At 44.9% G+C, this 18,692-nt stretch overlaps 1 protein-coding gene and 1 long non-coding RNA gene across 5 annotated transcripts in view; both read right to left on the bottom strand.

The window, feature by feature from the left end:
• Positions 1–105: 105 nt before the first annotated feature.
• LOC115948519 lies at positions 106–1,037 on the bottom strand. The gene is made up of 3 exons (XR_004082338.1): positions 1,005–1,037; positions 260–406; positions 106–170 (listed from the first exon to the last, which is right to left on the bottom strand). It is a non-coding gene; the product is annotated as an uncharacterized LOC115948519 (long non-coding RNA).
• A 1,330-nt stretch (positions 1,038–2,367) lies between these two features.
• The window catches only part of CNTN4 (contactin 4), a 236,488-nt gene continuing 220,163 nt past the window's right edge, over positions 2,368–18,692 (bottom strand). For 3 of the 4 annotated variants that reach the window (XM_031061618.1, XM_031061619.1, XM_031061620.1), the window contains 11 exons: positions 16,915–17,090; positions 15,714–15,834; positions 14,987–15,145; positions 12,884–13,033; positions 11,813–11,883; positions 9,698–9,932; positions 7,789–7,904; positions 7,106–7,292; positions 6,494–6,606; positions 5,037–5,205; positions 2,368–4,121 (listed from right to left, as the gene is read on the bottom strand). In XM_031061618.1, the coding sequence (XP_030917478.1) occupies positions 4,021–4,121; positions 5,037–5,205; positions 6,494–6,606; positions 7,106–7,292; positions 7,789–7,904; positions 9,698–9,932; positions 11,813–11,883; positions 12,884–13,033; positions 14,987–15,145; positions 15,714–15,834; positions 16,915–17,090 (1,598 nt within the window). In that variant the 3' untranslated portion in view covers positions 2,368–4,020. The remainder of the gene's footprint in view (positions 4,122–5,036; positions 5,206–6,493; positions 6,607–7,105; positions 7,293–7,788; positions 7,905–9,697; positions 9,933–11,812; positions 11,884–12,883; positions 13,034–14,986; positions 15,146–15,713; positions 15,835–16,914; positions 17,091–18,692) is intronic. The other variant, XM_014309312.2, reaches the window with a different exon arrangement.

Below are 18,692 nucleotides of genomic sequence, written 5' to 3'. Positions count from 1 at the left end.
GGAAAAAAAACTTGGAAAAGAGCCAATAGATTCATCTTTTTCTGGCTGCCACCTTAATCTTTTGGATGTTTGTTTTACCTTGCTATGACAACTGGAGATGCAAACTGGGTTTGGCACGGCCCTGTGGATGCAGCAAGGTGGTCCTGGCAGTGACCAAGAGGGGTCAAACACTGGGAAAAGAAGGAAAAAAGTGTGAATCACCCAGTGCTGTCACCCCAGCGCTGCACAGCAAGGCCACCATGAGAGCAGGGACACTCACCTGGCCTTTGCTGCTATGCTTTGTAACCAAACTGTGAATTTCCACCTGAATTTCCAGCCTGGGCTCTGACCTCCCTGGCTGTGGCCCATGAATTCTCCTGGTCTTGCAGAATTCCTTCCAATTCCAAGAAACCTCCTGTCCATGGAGCTGGGTCAAACACATTAACAAAGAATAAAAATAAAGATTTGATCCAGCCAATAAGTTCTTTGGAAGGTGCCTAAAGAAATGGAGTTTCCAGGTACTATAGACTAAAAATAATTATAATAAATGAGCCAGTTCTCATCTAGGTGAAGTAGCATTGCTCCATCAAAATTAATGTAACTCATTAATATAACGTTGATGTCTCCAATGTCTCTCCTGCTTGTGCCTTTAATGGATTTGAGGGGCCCAACTTTAACACTCTAAAATCAGAATTTCATTAGTAAAATCCTAAAAATGAGACTAAAGAGAATTCACCGATTGGAATGTATTTTATGTCATGCATTCAGGTGGTCCAATAAATAAGGTTTCTGCACATAATTTCATTCCCATTAATGCCAAGCTATTGCACAGGTGAACGCAATACATTTACATGTACTTTGCATGTCAGGTCCTTGGTATTTCCAGGATGAGTCCTCATGAGGACATGAAGGCTGGATAGCTTGGAGAACCAGCAGCCACATTTCCACTCACCCTGGTAAATAAATCCCACCTGGTGTAAAGCAGGAGCAGCAGCATTTCCCCAGCCAGGCTGCAGGTCACTCACCTTTCGTGATCGCACATGCTGGAGAACCAAGGGTGCAGGATGAGGACAATTCCTGGCCGAGCCCCTCCTCATGGTCATCATCCCTGGAGGAAAATCTTCATTCCAGGCAGCACAGGGGAAAAGGAATTTGTCCAGGATCCCAGGCCACTGCCAGGGCTGTGTCAGGTTTTGGCCCTACCACATCAGATCTCCAGTCCCTAACTCCCACAGCATTATTAATGAGAATTATTAATTTCTTATTTTTTCCCTTCAAACCCAGCTCCCAACCCCCTCATTGCTCCTGCCCTGCTGCCTCAAGGACAGCACCCCCAGGAGCTGCTCTTTGCCTTCCTCTGGAAATGAAAATTTTATTTTTCTTTTTAAAAACAGAATTGTGCTAGAGGGCCTGTTTATTTTCCTGCTCCGTTGGGAGGTGTGTTGCAGCGTGGGCAGGGGGCAGGGAGCTGCAGCCCTCCTGACACATCCCCATGAGGAGAGAGCCCCGCCATTGTCACAGCAAACACCACGGCCAGCAGCAGCTGCTCTCTGGGACAGATGGTTATTTAAAATCTGGCTTTGTGTGGATTTACAGGGGAAATTTATGCCACGTATATGCTGAAAGAGTCCAGGGACACAGACAGGGAGAGGTGGAGGGCTCATGATTAGATACTGCCAAAAACGGGCGGAGCTAACAGTAACAACCAATCACCTGAAGGTGTGGGCGGGAAAAGGATTACAGTGACCAATAGGAAACAGAAGGGTAGACAGACAGATGTACAGACCAATGAGAGTACAAAGAACAGAGAAACTGCTAGAACTGTGACCATGTATGGTTAATGGAGTTGGAGAGCCAATGGGCCAGCAGGAGGCGTGGCTCCGGGCTTGATTGACAGCATGTCACAGGTCCATGGCGGAGGTTGAGGTCCCCGAGCAGGCCCACAGGTGCAGCGTTGCTCCTCTGGAAGGCAGAGCCCCGTTCAGCTCCTGCCCTGAAAGGATTGGAAATGTGGCTTGGTGGATTGAGTGGTTTCAAGCCATGCTCCCAAAATCCTCAGGAATCCCCAGGATAAGTGGAGGCAGTGCCTGAAAGGGCTTTGCTCCAGCCCCAGGGTCAGAGATGCTCCAACAACACCATCCCCATGAGCTTGGATAGCTCACAGTTCTACAAAACAAACCCAAAATCCACCTGCTCATGTTCTTTGGTCAGTTTTGGAAGCAGAATTAGACCAGAGGTGTAGAAATAATTTTTTTTTCTGCCTTCACAAAGTTTTGATTAAAACCAACTCTTGAATCTTCACATCAGTAACAGTCTCAGCAGGCTCTGAGGGGAAATTTCTCACTGGGCTGAACAAAAAGTGGAGGAAAAATGCTCCTGGAAGACAGGTATCTTTACAAATGACAGAATATTTATTACCAATACCTTTAAAAAAAGATTACATCTGCTAGATCACTGATAAATATCATTTACACCGGGGAGAAAACTACAGAAGCTTTTTTTTTTTTATTATTTCATTTTTCTTGGTTTTGTGGATTTTTTTTAAGGTTTTTCTTATTTTATTTTTTTTTTTACATAGAAGTAACCATATCAAACTAAGAAAGGAACACAGCTTGAAATACTGACAATATTTCTCTGGTCAACAACCCTGACTTTTACACAAGTGGAATCCTGATTATGAGTTACTGAATAAATATATTTAGAAGGTCTAAAAGTTAACTGTATTATTTTGTAAGCAAAAGAGACAAGTTACAGGCAAATTCAAGCTATCAGGAGAAAAAAAAATACCACTGCAGCGCATTGAAAGTTGAAAATTGTATAGAAAATTCCATTGCCTTTTCCAGCGTTATCCCGTCTGAACTTACAAAATTCCCCGTAGTAGCAAACAGTCCTTCTCTTGAGAAGAATTATTCCAGTGTGGATATTGTCGTTTTCTGGTGTGACTCTGTTCTGCTTCCAGGCGTCTGGGAGGAGTTTCTAAGGAAAGGCAAACTTCCAGCAGGGATCTCTGGGAGATTCCCACTTTTCCATGGATAACCTGGAGCTGGGGCAGCACCGCTCCTGCTCCAGGTCAGGTTCCCAAGTGTTGTCTGGAGAGTGGAGTTACCAAGGATGAGCAGTTGTGTCCCCAAGAATGAGCCCAGAGCAGCTGTCTGATTTCCTTGGACTTAATCCCCAAACGTGAGGAATTTCCTTGGAATACATCTCCAAGGGTTGAGCTGGGCGTGCACCCAACACAAGGCCGGTGGCCGTCCCGTTGTGTCACCACAGATGTCACAGCTCTGCAGGATCTTCTTTTCTCCACCCAATTTGATGCTAATTATGATCAAGGCAAAGCAATTTCACAGCCCCTCCTCGCTGCACGATGCTGCAATATTGGCTACGTGTCCTGTAGTCCACAACCAACCAAAAACCACGTGGTTTTCCAAAATCCTGCTGTTCTGAGTGTTTCAAGTTTGTCCTGCTCAGAGCTTTGGATGAAACGTGTGAGAGAAGCCCTGGGTTCAACACAGGAGTCGCTGGAACTGCCAGTGAAACTCAGCCTGTTACAATCCGGGTCTGGAGCAGTTCTGCCCTGTAAAACTGTACAGTCAACTCCAGCCAATTTGCCAAGAACAACTTGGAACTCTCCGTCGTAAAAGGAAAAAATCCCAAACAATATTTTTGTGATAATGTCGTCCGTAGCATTTTATAGCAGAGGAAAAAAATTAATATCTACATCATATGTTAACTTTAAAAAATTCTATAAAACACTAAATATATAATAAAAAATATGCATATAAGGACATATGTAAACTGCTTTGGTAACATCGTATTACAGATGTTTTCAGTGCATTGCAGAGTTTCCAAGGAAACTTCAGACAAAGCTATATTTGCTTTGAGGAAGTACTGTATAATGCCATTCCTAAAGAAGCATAAACATTTTTTTTTCCAGTAGTAAGATGTACTCAAACCACAATATTACTTAGTACTGGGTGTCTCCAAAACAACTAGCTAAATGTTGCTTATATTATAAAGAAGAAGTCCTCGATGTCATTGTTGTCATAAACTGGAGCGGGCTGTGAGGGAGATCATGATTGTGCTGAGGGCTGACAGGGTGCAGGCGCTGGAGGTCGATGAGCCCGAGCCTCTGGCGTAGGCATCTGAGAGGGGAGAGGGGGAAAGGAGCCAGAGGTGAGCAGAGAACAATCCCTGAACTCTTCCTTAACCCACCTCCCCCAAGGTTTAAATTCCCTTTTCCTGGGATAAAGCACAGCCCCTCTCCTCCTCTTTGTGGTCACCTCTCCAACTGAATTTTTAGTTTCTTTTCAATTCCTGCCCCTGTTGTGCTGAGGCTCCTCTCACAGTTCTACTATTTCACACGCTGCCTGCTTATCATTATTTGGTGTTTTTTCACAATTGCACCATATTCCAGCTGTTCCTTGTGCCTCCCATCCTGGAGGAGCCATGTACCTGCTCTGTGACCCCTGGTCTGGAGCCAAATGGGAGCTGGTGTGTTCCATCTCCCCTTCCCTCTCCTGTGCTGCTGATTAAATTCCTCTGCATGGTTTACACAGCCACGCTGGGAAGAACTCTGCTCTCACCCAGGGTTTTTTTTTACATTGCTGTGATTTTAATGCCATATTCCTGCATTGCAGAGGCTCCTGATTTAATGCAGCTTATAAAGCGGGACATTATTAATGGAAGATGGGACATGGAGATTTTGCAAAAGCCATGTTGTGTAATAAAATACTCCTTGTGTTTGTTCTTCTACACCACCTCATTTCCCTAAATAAATATTTATGCATTCAGCACACAATGGGATATGGCTGTACAGGAGCCTTATAGATTTAGAAGCCCCTGCATGCTGTATTTGGTTATAGCGAATTGCAGTGAAACAAAACATTTAACACACAGAACTGAGAGGGGAAAGCGTCTGGAAACCTTAAATACAAACAGAACTACTTAGGATGGCGTTTCTTATGGCTGAATCTTGCTTTTGGGATGCAATTAGAATTAGGGAGTGGAATATCTGCTGGTGGGACCCTGTGGCACAGAACCCTTTCCCCCATCCTTACTGGATATCTTTGGGATTCGGATTTGCTCGCTGCTGCTGCCGTCGCCGCCGTCACTGAAGGGTTTGATCTCGATGATGTAATCCTCATCAAAGGGCAGGGACAGCTCCACTGAGGTTTTATTTGTTTCTATGACAGACGTGCTGCTCTCCCTGTTCCACCTGTACAAAACCTGCGGCCAAGGGAGAGACAACAGGAGGCAGAAAGGGCAGAGCTGCCCATTGTGCTCAGAGCTGCCCACCTCAGGGTGTCCAGAGGTGCTGCTGCCCTTTTCCTGCTCCTCATGCTCAGGAGTGGTCTGGTGACACAGGGGACATGTGGGATTTGCTGGGGACACCAGCACAGAGGTGGCAGTGCCTGGGCAGGGGGTGACACTGGCAGGAGGATGCTGATCAGCAGCACTCAACACAACACTGGTACCTGGTGGAGCCCCTCCTAGAAACCTTTACCTTGGTCAAGCTAAAATAAACCCTTAGAGAAGTAACAACTTCTTTATAGAGGTCAGAAACTCCTTATTATGCTGCTTCTGGAAACTGAGTTGGGGTATTTGATACAGTGCCACCAATGGTTTCCCAGAATAAATGACTTTTGTGAACGACCTTCTGAGCTGTGGGAGTTGTACTAATTTATATCATAAATTGTGTCATAAAATACAAGATTTCTAGGCAAAAAGAAGAAAAATAGGCAATGTTTTGCTATGATTCAGGAAATAAATCCATGTGGTTGTGCTACCCTTACAGTAAGTTACAGGAGAAGGTTTTAGAAACTCTCTAGATGCTTTTCCAGGGTGATGAGTCTCTCTCTCCCTCTTTCAACCAACTCCTTAATTTGCATTTCAAACCTAAAATATGTAATGAAAAGCTGGTCCAGATTGCTGAGGTTCATCTGAGGTTTGGACTAAAAACCCTGAGGAGTTACTTATTTTTGATGAGCCCATACAGAGCACCCAAGACACTTAAAAGTTGGTGCAGGAACTGAGGGGAGCTGGCACAGGCTCACCAAGCTGCTGGCATTCCAGATTGGGAGTAAAACATGGAGCATGGCCAGGTCCTTCACTGGCTCAGGCTCTGGTGGGAAATGTTTGCACAACTCCAACCCCAGGGCAACATCTTTTTGGGCTAAATGAAACCCTTGTGGAAGGTGGCGGAGCTGAATTCTTCCCAAGGTTTCTCTCTAGTTAAATTATGTCCTATTAAAACTGCTTCTAATGAGGATTCTCTTTCTTTTCCTCTTGGCTTGGCTTTCTGAAGGAAATGGGAGCTATTAAAAACGCATTTTATTTATCTGCAATTAAGGAGCCAACTACAGCCTTTGGGGAGTTTCCATGGAAGGCAGGAGTGAAGTTCTGCAGGTGGGAGCTGCAGGAAAAATGTGCTCACATACACAGGCATGGCTCTGGTTTTGGAAGAATGCCCCAGATCTGACCTGGGAAATCATGAATGTACCATGGGAATACTCACTTTGTAGCCTCTCACTTCTGACTCGTTGTCCAAGGCTTTCACCTGGTCCCAGTTCAGGATGATCTTGGAGTCGGATGAATTCCACACGATGTTCCCGGGGGGCTGACTCGGTGCTGCACCAAAAACCAGACAGCACCACGTTACTGAGGAGAATCAATGCCCAGCTGGATTCCTTCCAGTGCCAGTGGGGCTTCCAGCAGCACAGCTGAGCCTGCCCAGAGCCCTGTCCCTGTGGAAAGCTAACGAGCTGCTCCACTGATCTGTGTCCTCCAGGTCACGGGAGGTGTGACACGACACGGGGCTTTAAATGAAAAAGGGATTCAGTCAGTTGCTCAACATGCCTGAGACCAGAGGAAAAAAGCCCTCTTGAACACTGAGATAAATATTTAATTTGCCTGCACAGCTGTGATTTCGGTTTTGCATGCTCTGCTTACTTAACACTGGGAAGAACCTCACGAAAAAAATGAAATAAAAAGGCTGAGCCTGGTAAATCTGCACAAAAGCCTGGCAAGGAGAAGTCTGACAGCTCCTTCAGGCTCAAGAGAGCTGGGAAATGAGAGAGGGGAGCAGAGCCTGGACCCCGCCAGGGCATCCATCCCTGCCAGCACTCACGTGGCTTTTTGGTGGTGACGTTGACAGCGGCGCTGGAGGGGCCGGTGCCAGCCGTGTTGTAGGCCCTGACTGCCAGGTGGTAGAGGGCATTGCCCCTCAGGTTGCTGACTTTTGTGGATGTTTGGTTCCCCACCGTGCGGATCCTTTTGGCGTTTTCCTCCTTCTCGTCGTGCCGCCAGCAGCGCACCTGGGGGCAGAGCAGGGCTGAGGCAGTGCCCGGCCCCAGAGGGGCTGGCAGCACTCCCTTGTCCCTGTCACCACCCCAGATGTGCTCCCAGGGACAGCTCCTGCTCCCTGCCACCATCCCTGGCCCTGCTGGGGACCAGCCCGGCTGCAGCGCTCCCTCCCCGAGCCTGGCCATGGCAGCACCTGCAGGGAGGGCTGCACTTCCAGCCAGGTCCCACTCAGAAAGGTGGAACTTTTAACCTTGCCAGAGAACAGTGGAATTTTTAACCATGTGAAAAAATGGTAGAATTTTTAACCATGTGAGAGAACGGTGGAACTTTTAACCTTGTGAGAGAATGGTGGAACTTTTAACCTTGTGAGAGAAATCTCTGTGCACCAGAGGCAAAGAGAAGCAAATCCGCTTCAGGAGCACACCCATGGCAAGAGGAGCAGCATGAGGACATCGCTGTGTCCCCTCAAGGCTGGCTGCTGAAAGGATCCTGCATTATTTCCCATACCTCATATCCCTGAATTCTTCCTTTGTGCTGGTTCTCCCACGGGGGAGCCCAGGAGACTTCAACGTCTGAGGCAGAAATGCTTCTGGCCAAAACAGTGGTTGGGGCTCTCGTTGGCTCTGGGCAGTTAAAAATAGAAGTGAGACTTTTCAATTCTATGTTCAATTAGTCCCAAATAACAGGGGATTTATTTTCCTCATTGCACAAGGCAGGAAGCAAACAAATGTCCACGTTTCAAACCGATGGCCTGTCAGGCTGTGCTCTCTCAGAAATAATAAGATGTCATTACTAAATTCAACCCAGGATACCATGTACTGTAATTAGGACAAGTGGGAACATTTTCTAATCAGTGGACATTAATTCATACTAAATCTCCATAGAATTCTTCCCAGATTACATATTACTTTCCCATTAATATCAAAAGATTTCATTATGATTAATGTTATTTTAATGACTATTGAAAAGAATTAATCACGGTTCGCTATTTATTATAAATCAGAGCAAGGCTGAGGTATCAAAGGATGTGTCAAGGTGGAAACCAAACCCTTTCAGACCCTGTTAAATACAAGTAAAGATATTATTAAAGAAAGGCCTTCTAAAATCATGGTTTAGGCCTGCTACTTTGGCTAGGTGCAGTTACCCTGCTAGTTCCCATAAGAAAGAATTAAAGGAATGAGAAGCAGTTAACATAAGAACCTATAACAAGGGAACCATTTGCACCTGCATAGACAAAAAACCTGTCCCAAAAGAATCAGTGGAAAAAATATGTAAACTAATAAAAAATAAAGAAGTTTGATAGATACGCAAAATACCATTTACCAACCAATGACCTGAGTGTCAGTGTATTGTCAGCCAATTGTTAGGTCTAACACAGTGCCTTCTGGTAATCCCATAAAAATATGAACTGTGCAATAAAGCTCTGGCTTTCCTGCATGAAGAAACTGAGTCCTGTCTGCTTTACTCAAACAAGACCCTACAGCATGGGTGTGAGAAATGGATTTGTAAAGAATTTTTAAAACTTGATAGAAAGTTTACACTGTCTTGTACATCTGTATGCAAACACTGAGGTAAGGTGTGCTGACTTAGGTAGACCATAGAATAGAGATAACATTGTTGAGAGACAGATTAAACTAAAACCAAGTTTCAACAAGTTTCAAAATATGGCTTTGCAAAAAGACCAAATATTTTAGAGAATTAGAACTGTGAAAGATGCATTATAGCAAAACCACGTGGAGTAAAAATTTAGGTGATTAGTATTAGAAGTAACAGCAGCCTGGTGTGGTGTGGTGCTGTTCTCAGGGGTCCCAGGATGAGGGAAGAGATGAGAATCTTGACTCCATGTTTCAGAAGGCTGATTTATTATTTTATGATATATATTATATTAAAAGAAAATGATATATTAAAACTATACTAAAGGAATAGAAGAAAGGATTTCATCAGAAGGCTAGGAAAGGAAGGGAATGGAAGGAATGATAAAATCTTGTGACTGACCAGAGAGTCTGAGACAGCTGGACTGTGATTGTTCATCAAGTAAACACAACAACATGAGACCAATCACAGATGCACCTGTTGCATTCCACAGCAGCAGATAATTACTGTTTTTCTTTTCCTCTGAGGTTTCTCAGCTTCACAGGAGAAAAAATACTAATGAAAGGATTTTTCATAAAACATGTCTGTGACAGTGAGGCAAAAGCCAACAGGCTGAAAAGCATTTATAAAGTATTGTAACCAAGAAATAGGTTAGCTTCTAATAGACCAGCATTAGGTTTTACATCTCTTATATCTCACCCTTATCAAAACTGACAATAAAATAAAATCTTTTAAAATGCCTCTCAATTCCCCCTCTCTGTAAAAACTACGAAAACCAACACATGGAGGGGAGGAAGAGGAGGTGGGGAGGGCTCATCTCTACCTTCCTCTGCCGAGTAGACGACGGTGACGGGGCTGAAGGAGCCTTCCCCCTTGTTGTTGTAGACGCCCACCTTGACCTCGTAGGGCGAGAAGGGCGGCAGGCTCTCGTTGCGGAACACGTAGCGCGCGGCGTCGGGCGAGGCCACCACCGTCTGCATCCAGCTGACCGTGCCCAGGGGCCGGAATGCCACCACGTAGCCAAAGCCGCCCCCGTTCTGCAGCTCCTCGGGCACCGTCTGTGGGACAAACGGCGGCTTCAGCACACGCTGACCGCCCCAGCGGCACCCGTGGATTCCTCTGGGTGCTCTTCGTTCCTAGGTTGGACTTGGGGATCTCAGAGGTCTTCTCCAAACTAGTTAATTCTGGGATTCGGTGTTTCTGTGAATCTGGGATTCTATAATTCTGTGATTCTGGGATTTGGTAATTCTGGGATTCTGAGATTGTGTGATTCTGGGATTCGGTAATTCTGTGAATCTGGGATTTTGTAATTCTGGGATTCTGGGATTCAGTAATTCTGTGATTTCGTAATTCTGTAATTCTGGGATTGTGTGATTTTGGGATTCTGGGATTGTGTGATTCTGGGATTCGGTAATTCTGTGAATCTGGGATTTTGTAATTCTGGGATTCAATCATTCCAGGATTTGGTAATTCTGTAATTCTGGGATTCAGTAATTCTGGGATTCTGGGATTCAGTAATTCTATAATTCTGTAATTCTGGGATTCTGTCATTTGGTAATTCTGTGATTCTCGGATTCAGTAATTCTGGCTTTCTGTGATTCTGTACACAGCACGGGAGATGGAGGTGCAGGAGGTCCTACATCACATCCAATCTGAACTCACCCCATCCTGCCTGCACCGGAGCCTTTCTGCTCCATGAAAGAGGATGCAGCACCTCCCGAAGACCCTTCTCCTAAAGCTAATTTCCCTTCCCTCCCTGCCTAGATGGGGCCTCCATTGCTGATGTAATTTTAGGCTTTCTGGAGAGGCTGAAGTTTGCTGGGGTGAAGCAAGAACACAGTTCCTGCTCTCCCACCACACATGCAGCTGCTCTCATGCCTTTGGGATCACACATGAAGCCCCAAAGCCCCAAACCCTGGACACGCTGACACTTCCTACTCTGAGGCTTGCAGCCCCCTAAAAAGCTGCACTAAACCCAAAGGTTCCAGTAGTAAAACAATCCATAATTATGGGCCACCCTCCCTGAGATGTCCATGGAGCTTCAGCACGGGTTACTGCTGGTGACTGCATCCTACTCTGTGTTGGAAAGCTCACATAAAGAAAAAGCCTCTGGACATTTAAAAGAGTAAAACCACTCTTCTATCAAAACACAAATGATATTTTGCTCAAATTACATCTCGAACCAATGGCTGATGTTCTGGCCATGTGTGTTTTTGAAACATATCGCAGTATCTTTAGGAGACACGGCGTAACTAATTAGTCCAACAGAGGAGGAAATTTAGCACATTGAGCTGTGTGGTGAGGACAAAAACCCATTTATAGGTTTTTAATAACCTCAGAAATATCTCTGGCGATTCATTCTGCCAGCTTGGTCAGAAATAGTGCTAAATGGAAGCGTTAGCATGTCTAGTGGAGTTCATTATTAGGAGAAATATGCCAGCTGCATCGCATCACAACACGAAAATATGAGCAGACAAATGACTAAAGTTCTAACCCTGTCTGCCTTAAGGAATATTAAACATTTCTCTTCTCTGCATCTCCGCTCACTGTCTGCCATCAGCAGCAATGAAAGCCAGCATGCCTTGTGCTGGCTCTCAGCTGTTTGCTGCCTCATATCCCAGGGAGGAGGAGGAGGAGGGAGGAAGCTGGGAGCCAGCACAGCAATTCCCCAAATTCCCCACCAGCTGAGGATGTTCCAAGCCTGTTTTATCTTTTGGGTGGCTCCTGGCCATCCACATTTTGCCTTGTGGATGTGCTGGGAGTCAGGGGGAGCTGAGCTGGTGGCAAATTGTGCTCCCCATTTCCCTGGGACTGGGGTTGGCCTGTCCTTTAGCTCCCTCTGACCAGCTGGGCTGTTTTTATCACGCAATCTGGGCTCTTTTACTGCCAACCCTCTGAAACCCACAGAAGGCTCGGGGGGGTCTGGGGTGAGACTCACCTCCCAGGTAATGACCAGCTCAGACTTGCTGCCTCCACCTCCACTGACATTAGCTGGGGTCACCTCAGGGACTGCAAAAAGATAAATGCAGAAGATGGATGTGACAGCTTTGCAACCCAAAACCCACATGGAGATGGAGTGGAGCTGTGCAGCAGCAGGACACTGCTGGCCTTCCCCTGCTGGGGCCAGGAACTGTTAAAATGACTAATTTGCCATGGCAAACAGCACATTAAAAGTATGTCAACAATAGTGTATTAAAAGTATGTCAATTAACTTGTGTATTCAGTCTCTAATTGTTCAGTTTAAACATTTGTCCTCCATTAAAAAAGGTCTTTTATTTATTTTCCTGTTTCATATTCAGTTCTTCTGTGGAACAGAGGAGCCACCTGCCAGGGCTTCCCCACTTTTGGGGAAGATGAAACAGGAAAGCCTTATAAATATGATTGCCTGGCAAAAGATTTTGAAAACATGGAAACTATAAGTGAGATTGCAATGAAAGCAAGCTTTGAGATCCCTCAGTTACTGAACAACTGGAAAACAATGGTGTGGCCAGCTGAAGGTGATCCCCTTTTGATGGAACAACACCCTCTGCTTGCAGACAGGCCCAAGGGTCAGAGCAGACCCTGCTGGCTTGGCAGAAGGGGCCCAAAGAGGAGTTTTTAGGGTTTAAAATGTAGCACAGTATGGTAATGTAATGATTCTTATAGGCTGTATGGAAATCTATATTTGTAGATTGGTTAGTGAGAGTTAGAATATTGAACACAGAAGAAGATTTATTATATTGTAACGGGAACTTCGCTCTCTTACCCTCTTACCCTGTTTTACTCTCTCTCTCTCTCATCCTCTTTGCCACTCTCTTTACTTCTCTTTACTGCTCTGAGCTGTGGCTGGCAGCTCCACCCCGGGCCTTTGCAATAAACCCCAAGTTCCAGGACTTGGCTGCAGAGGTCTCTGCTCTCCGTCCATCCCCACCGTCCTACCCCCGACGCTCCTACACCCACAACCAAGGGATCTCTTGGCATTTATTGCACAAAGATTTCACCCTCAGCCCCTGTGCCCAGCCCCACTTACGAGCCTCCTCAGTCCTTCTCTTCTCAGAGGGGCTGCTGGGCTCCCCGATGCCGATGAGGTTGGCAGCCACCACCCTGAACTCGTACTCCACCCAGGGGTTCAGCCCCACCACCGTGGCCGTGAACGTCCGGCCGTCGATGACCTCTGGAACTGGGGTGCAAGGACATTAAATATTAAAATACTGCTGGGAAAAAGGCACAGGGAAATCTTAGTTCCTTAGAGGTGAGGGCTTAACATAAGTAGCGAAAAGGATTGATGAATTTTCTCTCATCTTTCTAACATTTTGCCAGCTGCAAAGAAGTGAACTCGTGCTCCAGCCAGGGGTTCAGCCCCAGCACCGTGGCTGTGAACGTCCTGCCATTGATGATCTCTGGAGCTGGGGTGCAAGGACATTAAATATCAATATTAAAATACTGCTGGGAGAAAGGCATGGGGAAATCTCATTTCCTTAGAGGTGAGGGCTTAGCATAAGTACCAAGAAGGACTGGTAAATTTTCTCTCATCTTTCTAACATTTTGCCAACCGCAAAGAAGAGAAAGAGGCAGCATTAAACTCCTGTGCTTTTAGCCCAGAAATTCCTGCAATTAAAGAGTTTCTCCAAAATTGCCACAGTTTGGAAACAAAGTGTCACGACAACAGGTTTGGAGGGTCTTTATTTTCCTCTTTTTGAAACACACTGTTGTCTCTGTTTAATGGTTACTGGAACAAAATTAACCTCTGACGGAATGAGCAATCACATCATGGGATTTTTCCCTCTATCAGGAAAATAATTCTCCTTAAAGACAAGCTGGATGACACTGTCTGTCCCTGAGGGATGTCTTTATAGACCACAATTACTGTTGTATATCTCCAGCATGGCAACAAGAGATAGGAGTTCATTCTGTTTTCCCTTAAACATTCATGAGAAAAATGGGTGAGTAACGGCACTGACTGCACCCTAAATCTTTGGGTTGCCAAACCTGAAACTACTTAATAAGAGCAGTGCTCTGCAGCCAGGGAAATTGCTTTTCACACCAGGGCCCAGAGCTGGCCAAAGCAGCCCTGGGTGGGTGCTGAGGTGTTACATATAGGTAAAAATCTTATAAAAGAAAGGCCTTGTAAAATCAGGCTTTATTACTTCAGCTGAGCTAATAGCTAGCCTGATAAGTTCCTGTGAGAAACCTGGCAGCTTTCATAAGAATAGAATTCTCTAACAGTGAAAATCTACTTATTCCCTTAAGAAAAAAATTATGAAAATGAAAATCAGTTTATATAACAATCTATTATTATGAAAGAATAGAAAGAAACAATAGAAATAGAAACGGAACAAAGAAAAATTAGAAATAGAAACAATCTATTCTTATGAAATTTACAGCTATAAAAATGAAAAGTCTATCCTGTGAGAATCTGTGAAAAAAAAAGATAAAGTATTTAAAAAGAGAAAAGTTTGATAAACATATACCCTAACCATTACCAACCAATAAACTGAGTTTTGAGAGATCATTAGCCAATCAGACTCAAACACAACACCTAATATGAACTAAATAAATAAAAATAAATAAAAATCCAGCTATCCTCTGTTGTGTTGTTTGGAGGGTCCCCAGGACGAGGTGAGAGATGAGAATCTGACTCCAAATTCCCAGAAAGCTGATTTTTATATTATGATATTATATCATATTAAAAGAAATGATATACTAAAACTATGCTAAAGAAAGAGAAAGGAGACATCAGAAGGCTGGACAAGAAGAATAATAAAAACCCGTGACAGACTCAGAGTCCGACACAGCTGACTGTGATTGTCCATTAATTAAAAACAATTCACATGGAACCAAAGATGCACCTGTTGCTAAGCAACCTCCAGTTCACATTCCAAGCAATCAGATAATTATAGTATTGTTTATAATTAATTATTGTTTATATTAATATTGTTATAATTATTGTTATTATTAAAAACTATTGGTTACATTTCTTTTCTGAGTTTCTCAGGAGAAAAATCCTAGCAAGGGGATTTTTCAGGAAATATCACGGTGACAATCCTCCTCGCCCAAGCTGTCCCTCCCTGCAGCCCCTGGGGTGGTTCCCCCTGGGTGGGTTCCCCCAGGTGTGTCCCCCAGGCTGCCTTACCTGTGCTCACTGCCTGCCAGCCCACCGAGAAGGGCGTGCGCGCCTGCACCACGTACATGGTGACGGGGCTGTGGTTGTCTGCCCCCGGCCTCCAGGACAGCTGGGCCGTGCTGTCTGTCACCTCCTCGATGGTCACAGCCTCGGGGGGGCCCGGGGGACCTGGGGGTGCAGGAGAATTGAGTGGCTACTGGAGGAGGAAGAGCTGGGTTCACCTTCCCCTCCTGTCTTAGAATCTCTGCTGGTCACAGTGACCCTGAGATATGTACAAGCTTCTTTTTTCCCCAGCCCAGCCAAAGAAGGAGTCAGGATTTTTCTGTTCTCGTTCTCAAGGTTGTTTATTATTTCTTATTTGTAACATTCTTTCTCTGACCCGCTGAGGTCTGCCTGGCAGGTTGTGTTCAGGCACACTGCCTGCCCTCAGGGTGGTGTTATCTTTTTAGACTAAAAACTATGTGTACATTATTTACCATAACTTCCCAATACCTATCATCTATGTTAGACAGTCAGCTTCTACTCTAAACCAATCTAAAAGTGCCACCATCACCCAGAACATGGAGGCTAGGAAGAAGAAGGAAAAAGGACAAGGCGCGCTCAAATTCCTCCATCCTGGGACCCCATGCCCCCATTCTAAAAATCACAAAAATCTATTTTTCACCCTGTGACAAACTAACTGTTATTCTACTTAAATCCTACAACACCACCAACAACAGTAGCAAAATTCAAATACCTCTTACAATCAGGTCTGCAGCAGCTGAGAGCTTGTCCACACTTGTTTGCACCATGCAGACGTATTTCCCTGCGTGCTTCAGCTGGATGCTCCTGATCATCAAATCACCAGCTGAGTCCTGCTGATAAAGTAGGGAAAAGTGGTTACAATTACTTTTTAATGAGCCCCAAACATCATTATCACATGAAGGACACTGTGACTAATGGATTTACTTTATGCTGGCTGATGAAAACATCAGCAGTACGAGCCATGGCCTGTTGAAAGGATGGGAGCCTGCCTGGAAGGCAGGAGAGGGAGCATCCCTAAAATTCTGGCTCCTCCAAGGAGCAAGGCTGGGGGCTGTTAAGCACTTTTCCCATTAAAACAATGTGACAATGCAGGACAGGTTCACTCTGATTGCTCCTTTTTCTCTCTGGATATCCAATTTTTACCCTCTCTGCCATCCAGAGGCCCAGGTTGTGCCTCCATCCCTCCTGCAAGGATAGCCCAGCCCAAATTTGGAGATAGCAGCAGTAGTTTCATGGCTTTGTGTCCCAGCCAGCAATCTGATTGCCCAGCACTTTTGTGCTAAAGATAACAAGAGCAGCACTCTCTGAGGAAATCTTGCATCACGCACCAGCAGTAATTTGTTTTCCAAACGCCAAGCACAGGTCTGATTAACTGTTGAATACAACTAATTAGGTTTCTGGATGTAGTGGATGCTGAGAACCTCTCTCAGTTTCTCTCCAGACACAAAGCATTTGATACATTGAAAATCTCAGGGAAGCCTCGTGGTTGTGGCCTTTGGACTGAGGAATATGAGGAATATTAACAAAGATTGTAATTTTAGCTCTGTGGGTCACAACAGGAGCAGTCACCCCAAAAAGCCATGGCTGCTGCTGTGAGCCCTGTGCATCAATCTGTGAGTTCATCTTTTAATGATTTTTATTTTTCAGGGATAAGAGCAAGGCTTGGAAATTGCATCTCCTTTTCCTTTCAGCATTAAATTTCACTCCTGACAAATGCAAACGTGAGCTGTCACTGTGCCTGAGACCTGTTGCTCTCTAAAACCTCCCTCAGAGCAACATGCAAAACCCCTCCCAGTTTTCTACCTCTGCTGAAAGTTTTCCATTTCTTCCCTCCTTTTTCTTGCTGCCTTCATCCAGTTCCTTCTGTTAGCAGCCTTTTCTGCATGACCCACCTTGTCAGATTTGATACTTACCCCTCCAACCCTTTCAAAGTGGTCCCCATCTTTCTCAAAGTCTATCAGGTGCCCGTTGAATGACCAGGTGAACACAATGTCCAGGGAGTGGTCGTGGGACACCTGGCAGGGCAGGACAATGCTTTCTCCAACTGTGACATCCATGCTGAAAGGGGACACCATGACCCGGGTTGGATCTACAAACAAACAAAGAAGGGGAAAACAAAGGATTATTCTTGTTCTCCTGAGGAGCAGAGACATTGTAGGGCTGAGAGAGATCCTAAGCAGTGATCCCTGAGGAAGGGCCTTAAATCAACAAGTGAATTATTCCAACTTTGGGTTTATCCTTTCTCTAGTTGTTGGGTTAAAACTTTCATTAAACCCTCCAGAATCCCCTTCCAGCCACCATCCTTATGAAGAAGGAGGAAAGAAAAGGCTGGAAAAGAGTGCAGCAGATCTGAAAGGCTCAATTAAAACTTTTTATCAGAGATTCTCTTACTTGAATCTTCTCACTTCAAAGAGTTGTTTCACACATACATTGCTCACCATGGTTATCAAAAAGCTGCTCTGTTGTTCCTAAATTATATGTAAAATCTCCAAAACTGGAATAAGAAGGTTGTCGTAAAACCAGGAGTTTTTAATCTGGCCATACCTGGGAAGGCAAAGATCAGGCAGAGATTATTGTTACTGTGTTTACTGAGAACTGGCCACGCTCTGATGGATGGCTCCACATCTCACATCCTTTCCTTGGGGCCCCCACAAAGAATAAAGGAAAATGCTGAGTGATACCAACAGAACCTCCCACAGCATGGAACCCAAGCTTTGCTGTGTGTCAGGCAGGGGCATTTCAGGAGCTGAAGCAGAAGGGAGGGTCCAAGCCAGGGCATTTCCAAAGGGGAGCCCCAGACCTGGACGTGTGACGCGGCAGGGTCCGTGTCAGACACAGGCAGCAGCTCCACCCTCGCTCAGGACTAACCCCCTTCTCACAGCTGGAGCTGCACAGCTCCTCCAGCACTGCTTTAATTGTCTATTTTTCACCCCAGTGTGAGCAGGGGTGGCACAGAAAGATGAGCCATGACACATTATGCAGACTCCAGCTCCTCATCTGTGCCCGTGAATTCCCTCTGCCTCTAAAGTTAACATTTCTCTTCCATTTCTGTTGACAAAAATGCAGCAATTTTTTCTACAGGGCCTCAGAGGAAATGAAAAGGGAGAAAAAATATTGCTTGACAATGAGACCAAAAGTCTGAAAATCATACAGAGATAGATATTTTTGCTTATTCCAAAAATCTACTCTGCACAGCTGTCATGCTAAAATAATACCAGCATTATTCAATCTCTGGTACCTGACACCAAAATCTCAACAACTTCTTCCTGAGCCTATTGCCCAACTGCTTAATTCTCTGCTAAAATAATAAAGATACAGCAGCACAGATATGGACTGGGCAGGACTGCTCATGGAAATCCAGGGGATGCAAAGCTGTTCCTGGATTTTCATCCTTATCAAAAGTCTGCAGGAGGTGGTGAGAAAGATTTTGTTGCTGTCTAGAGAGATTTCAGATCAATTCCTCAGGGACTTGGCTGTGTTATCTCGGACAAGTTTAATTTGTCTGTATTTTGTGTTCACTTCTGACCAAGCAGAGGAACTCTTAGAACAACTGTTATGACAATTAATTAATCAATGAATTGATACATTAAATATTTCTCAGGTGTTTATAAACATGAAAGGAATGAAGAATATAAAGGCTATAAATATATAGATATTTAATATATAGAATACATAATTTAAATATAATTTT

The sequence above is a fragment of the Geospiza fortis genome, unplaced genomic scaffold (genome assembly GCF_000277835.1).
Source record: "Geospiza fortis unplaced genomic scaffold, GeoFor_1.0 scaffold128, whole genome shotgun sequence".
Classification (NCBI taxonomy): domain Eukaryota; kingdom Metazoa; phylum Chordata; class Aves; order Passeriformes; family Thraupidae; genus Geospiza; species Geospiza fortis.
Note: the sequence above shows the minus strand (reverse complement) of the source record. Positions and strands in the feature narration are given on the sequence as shown.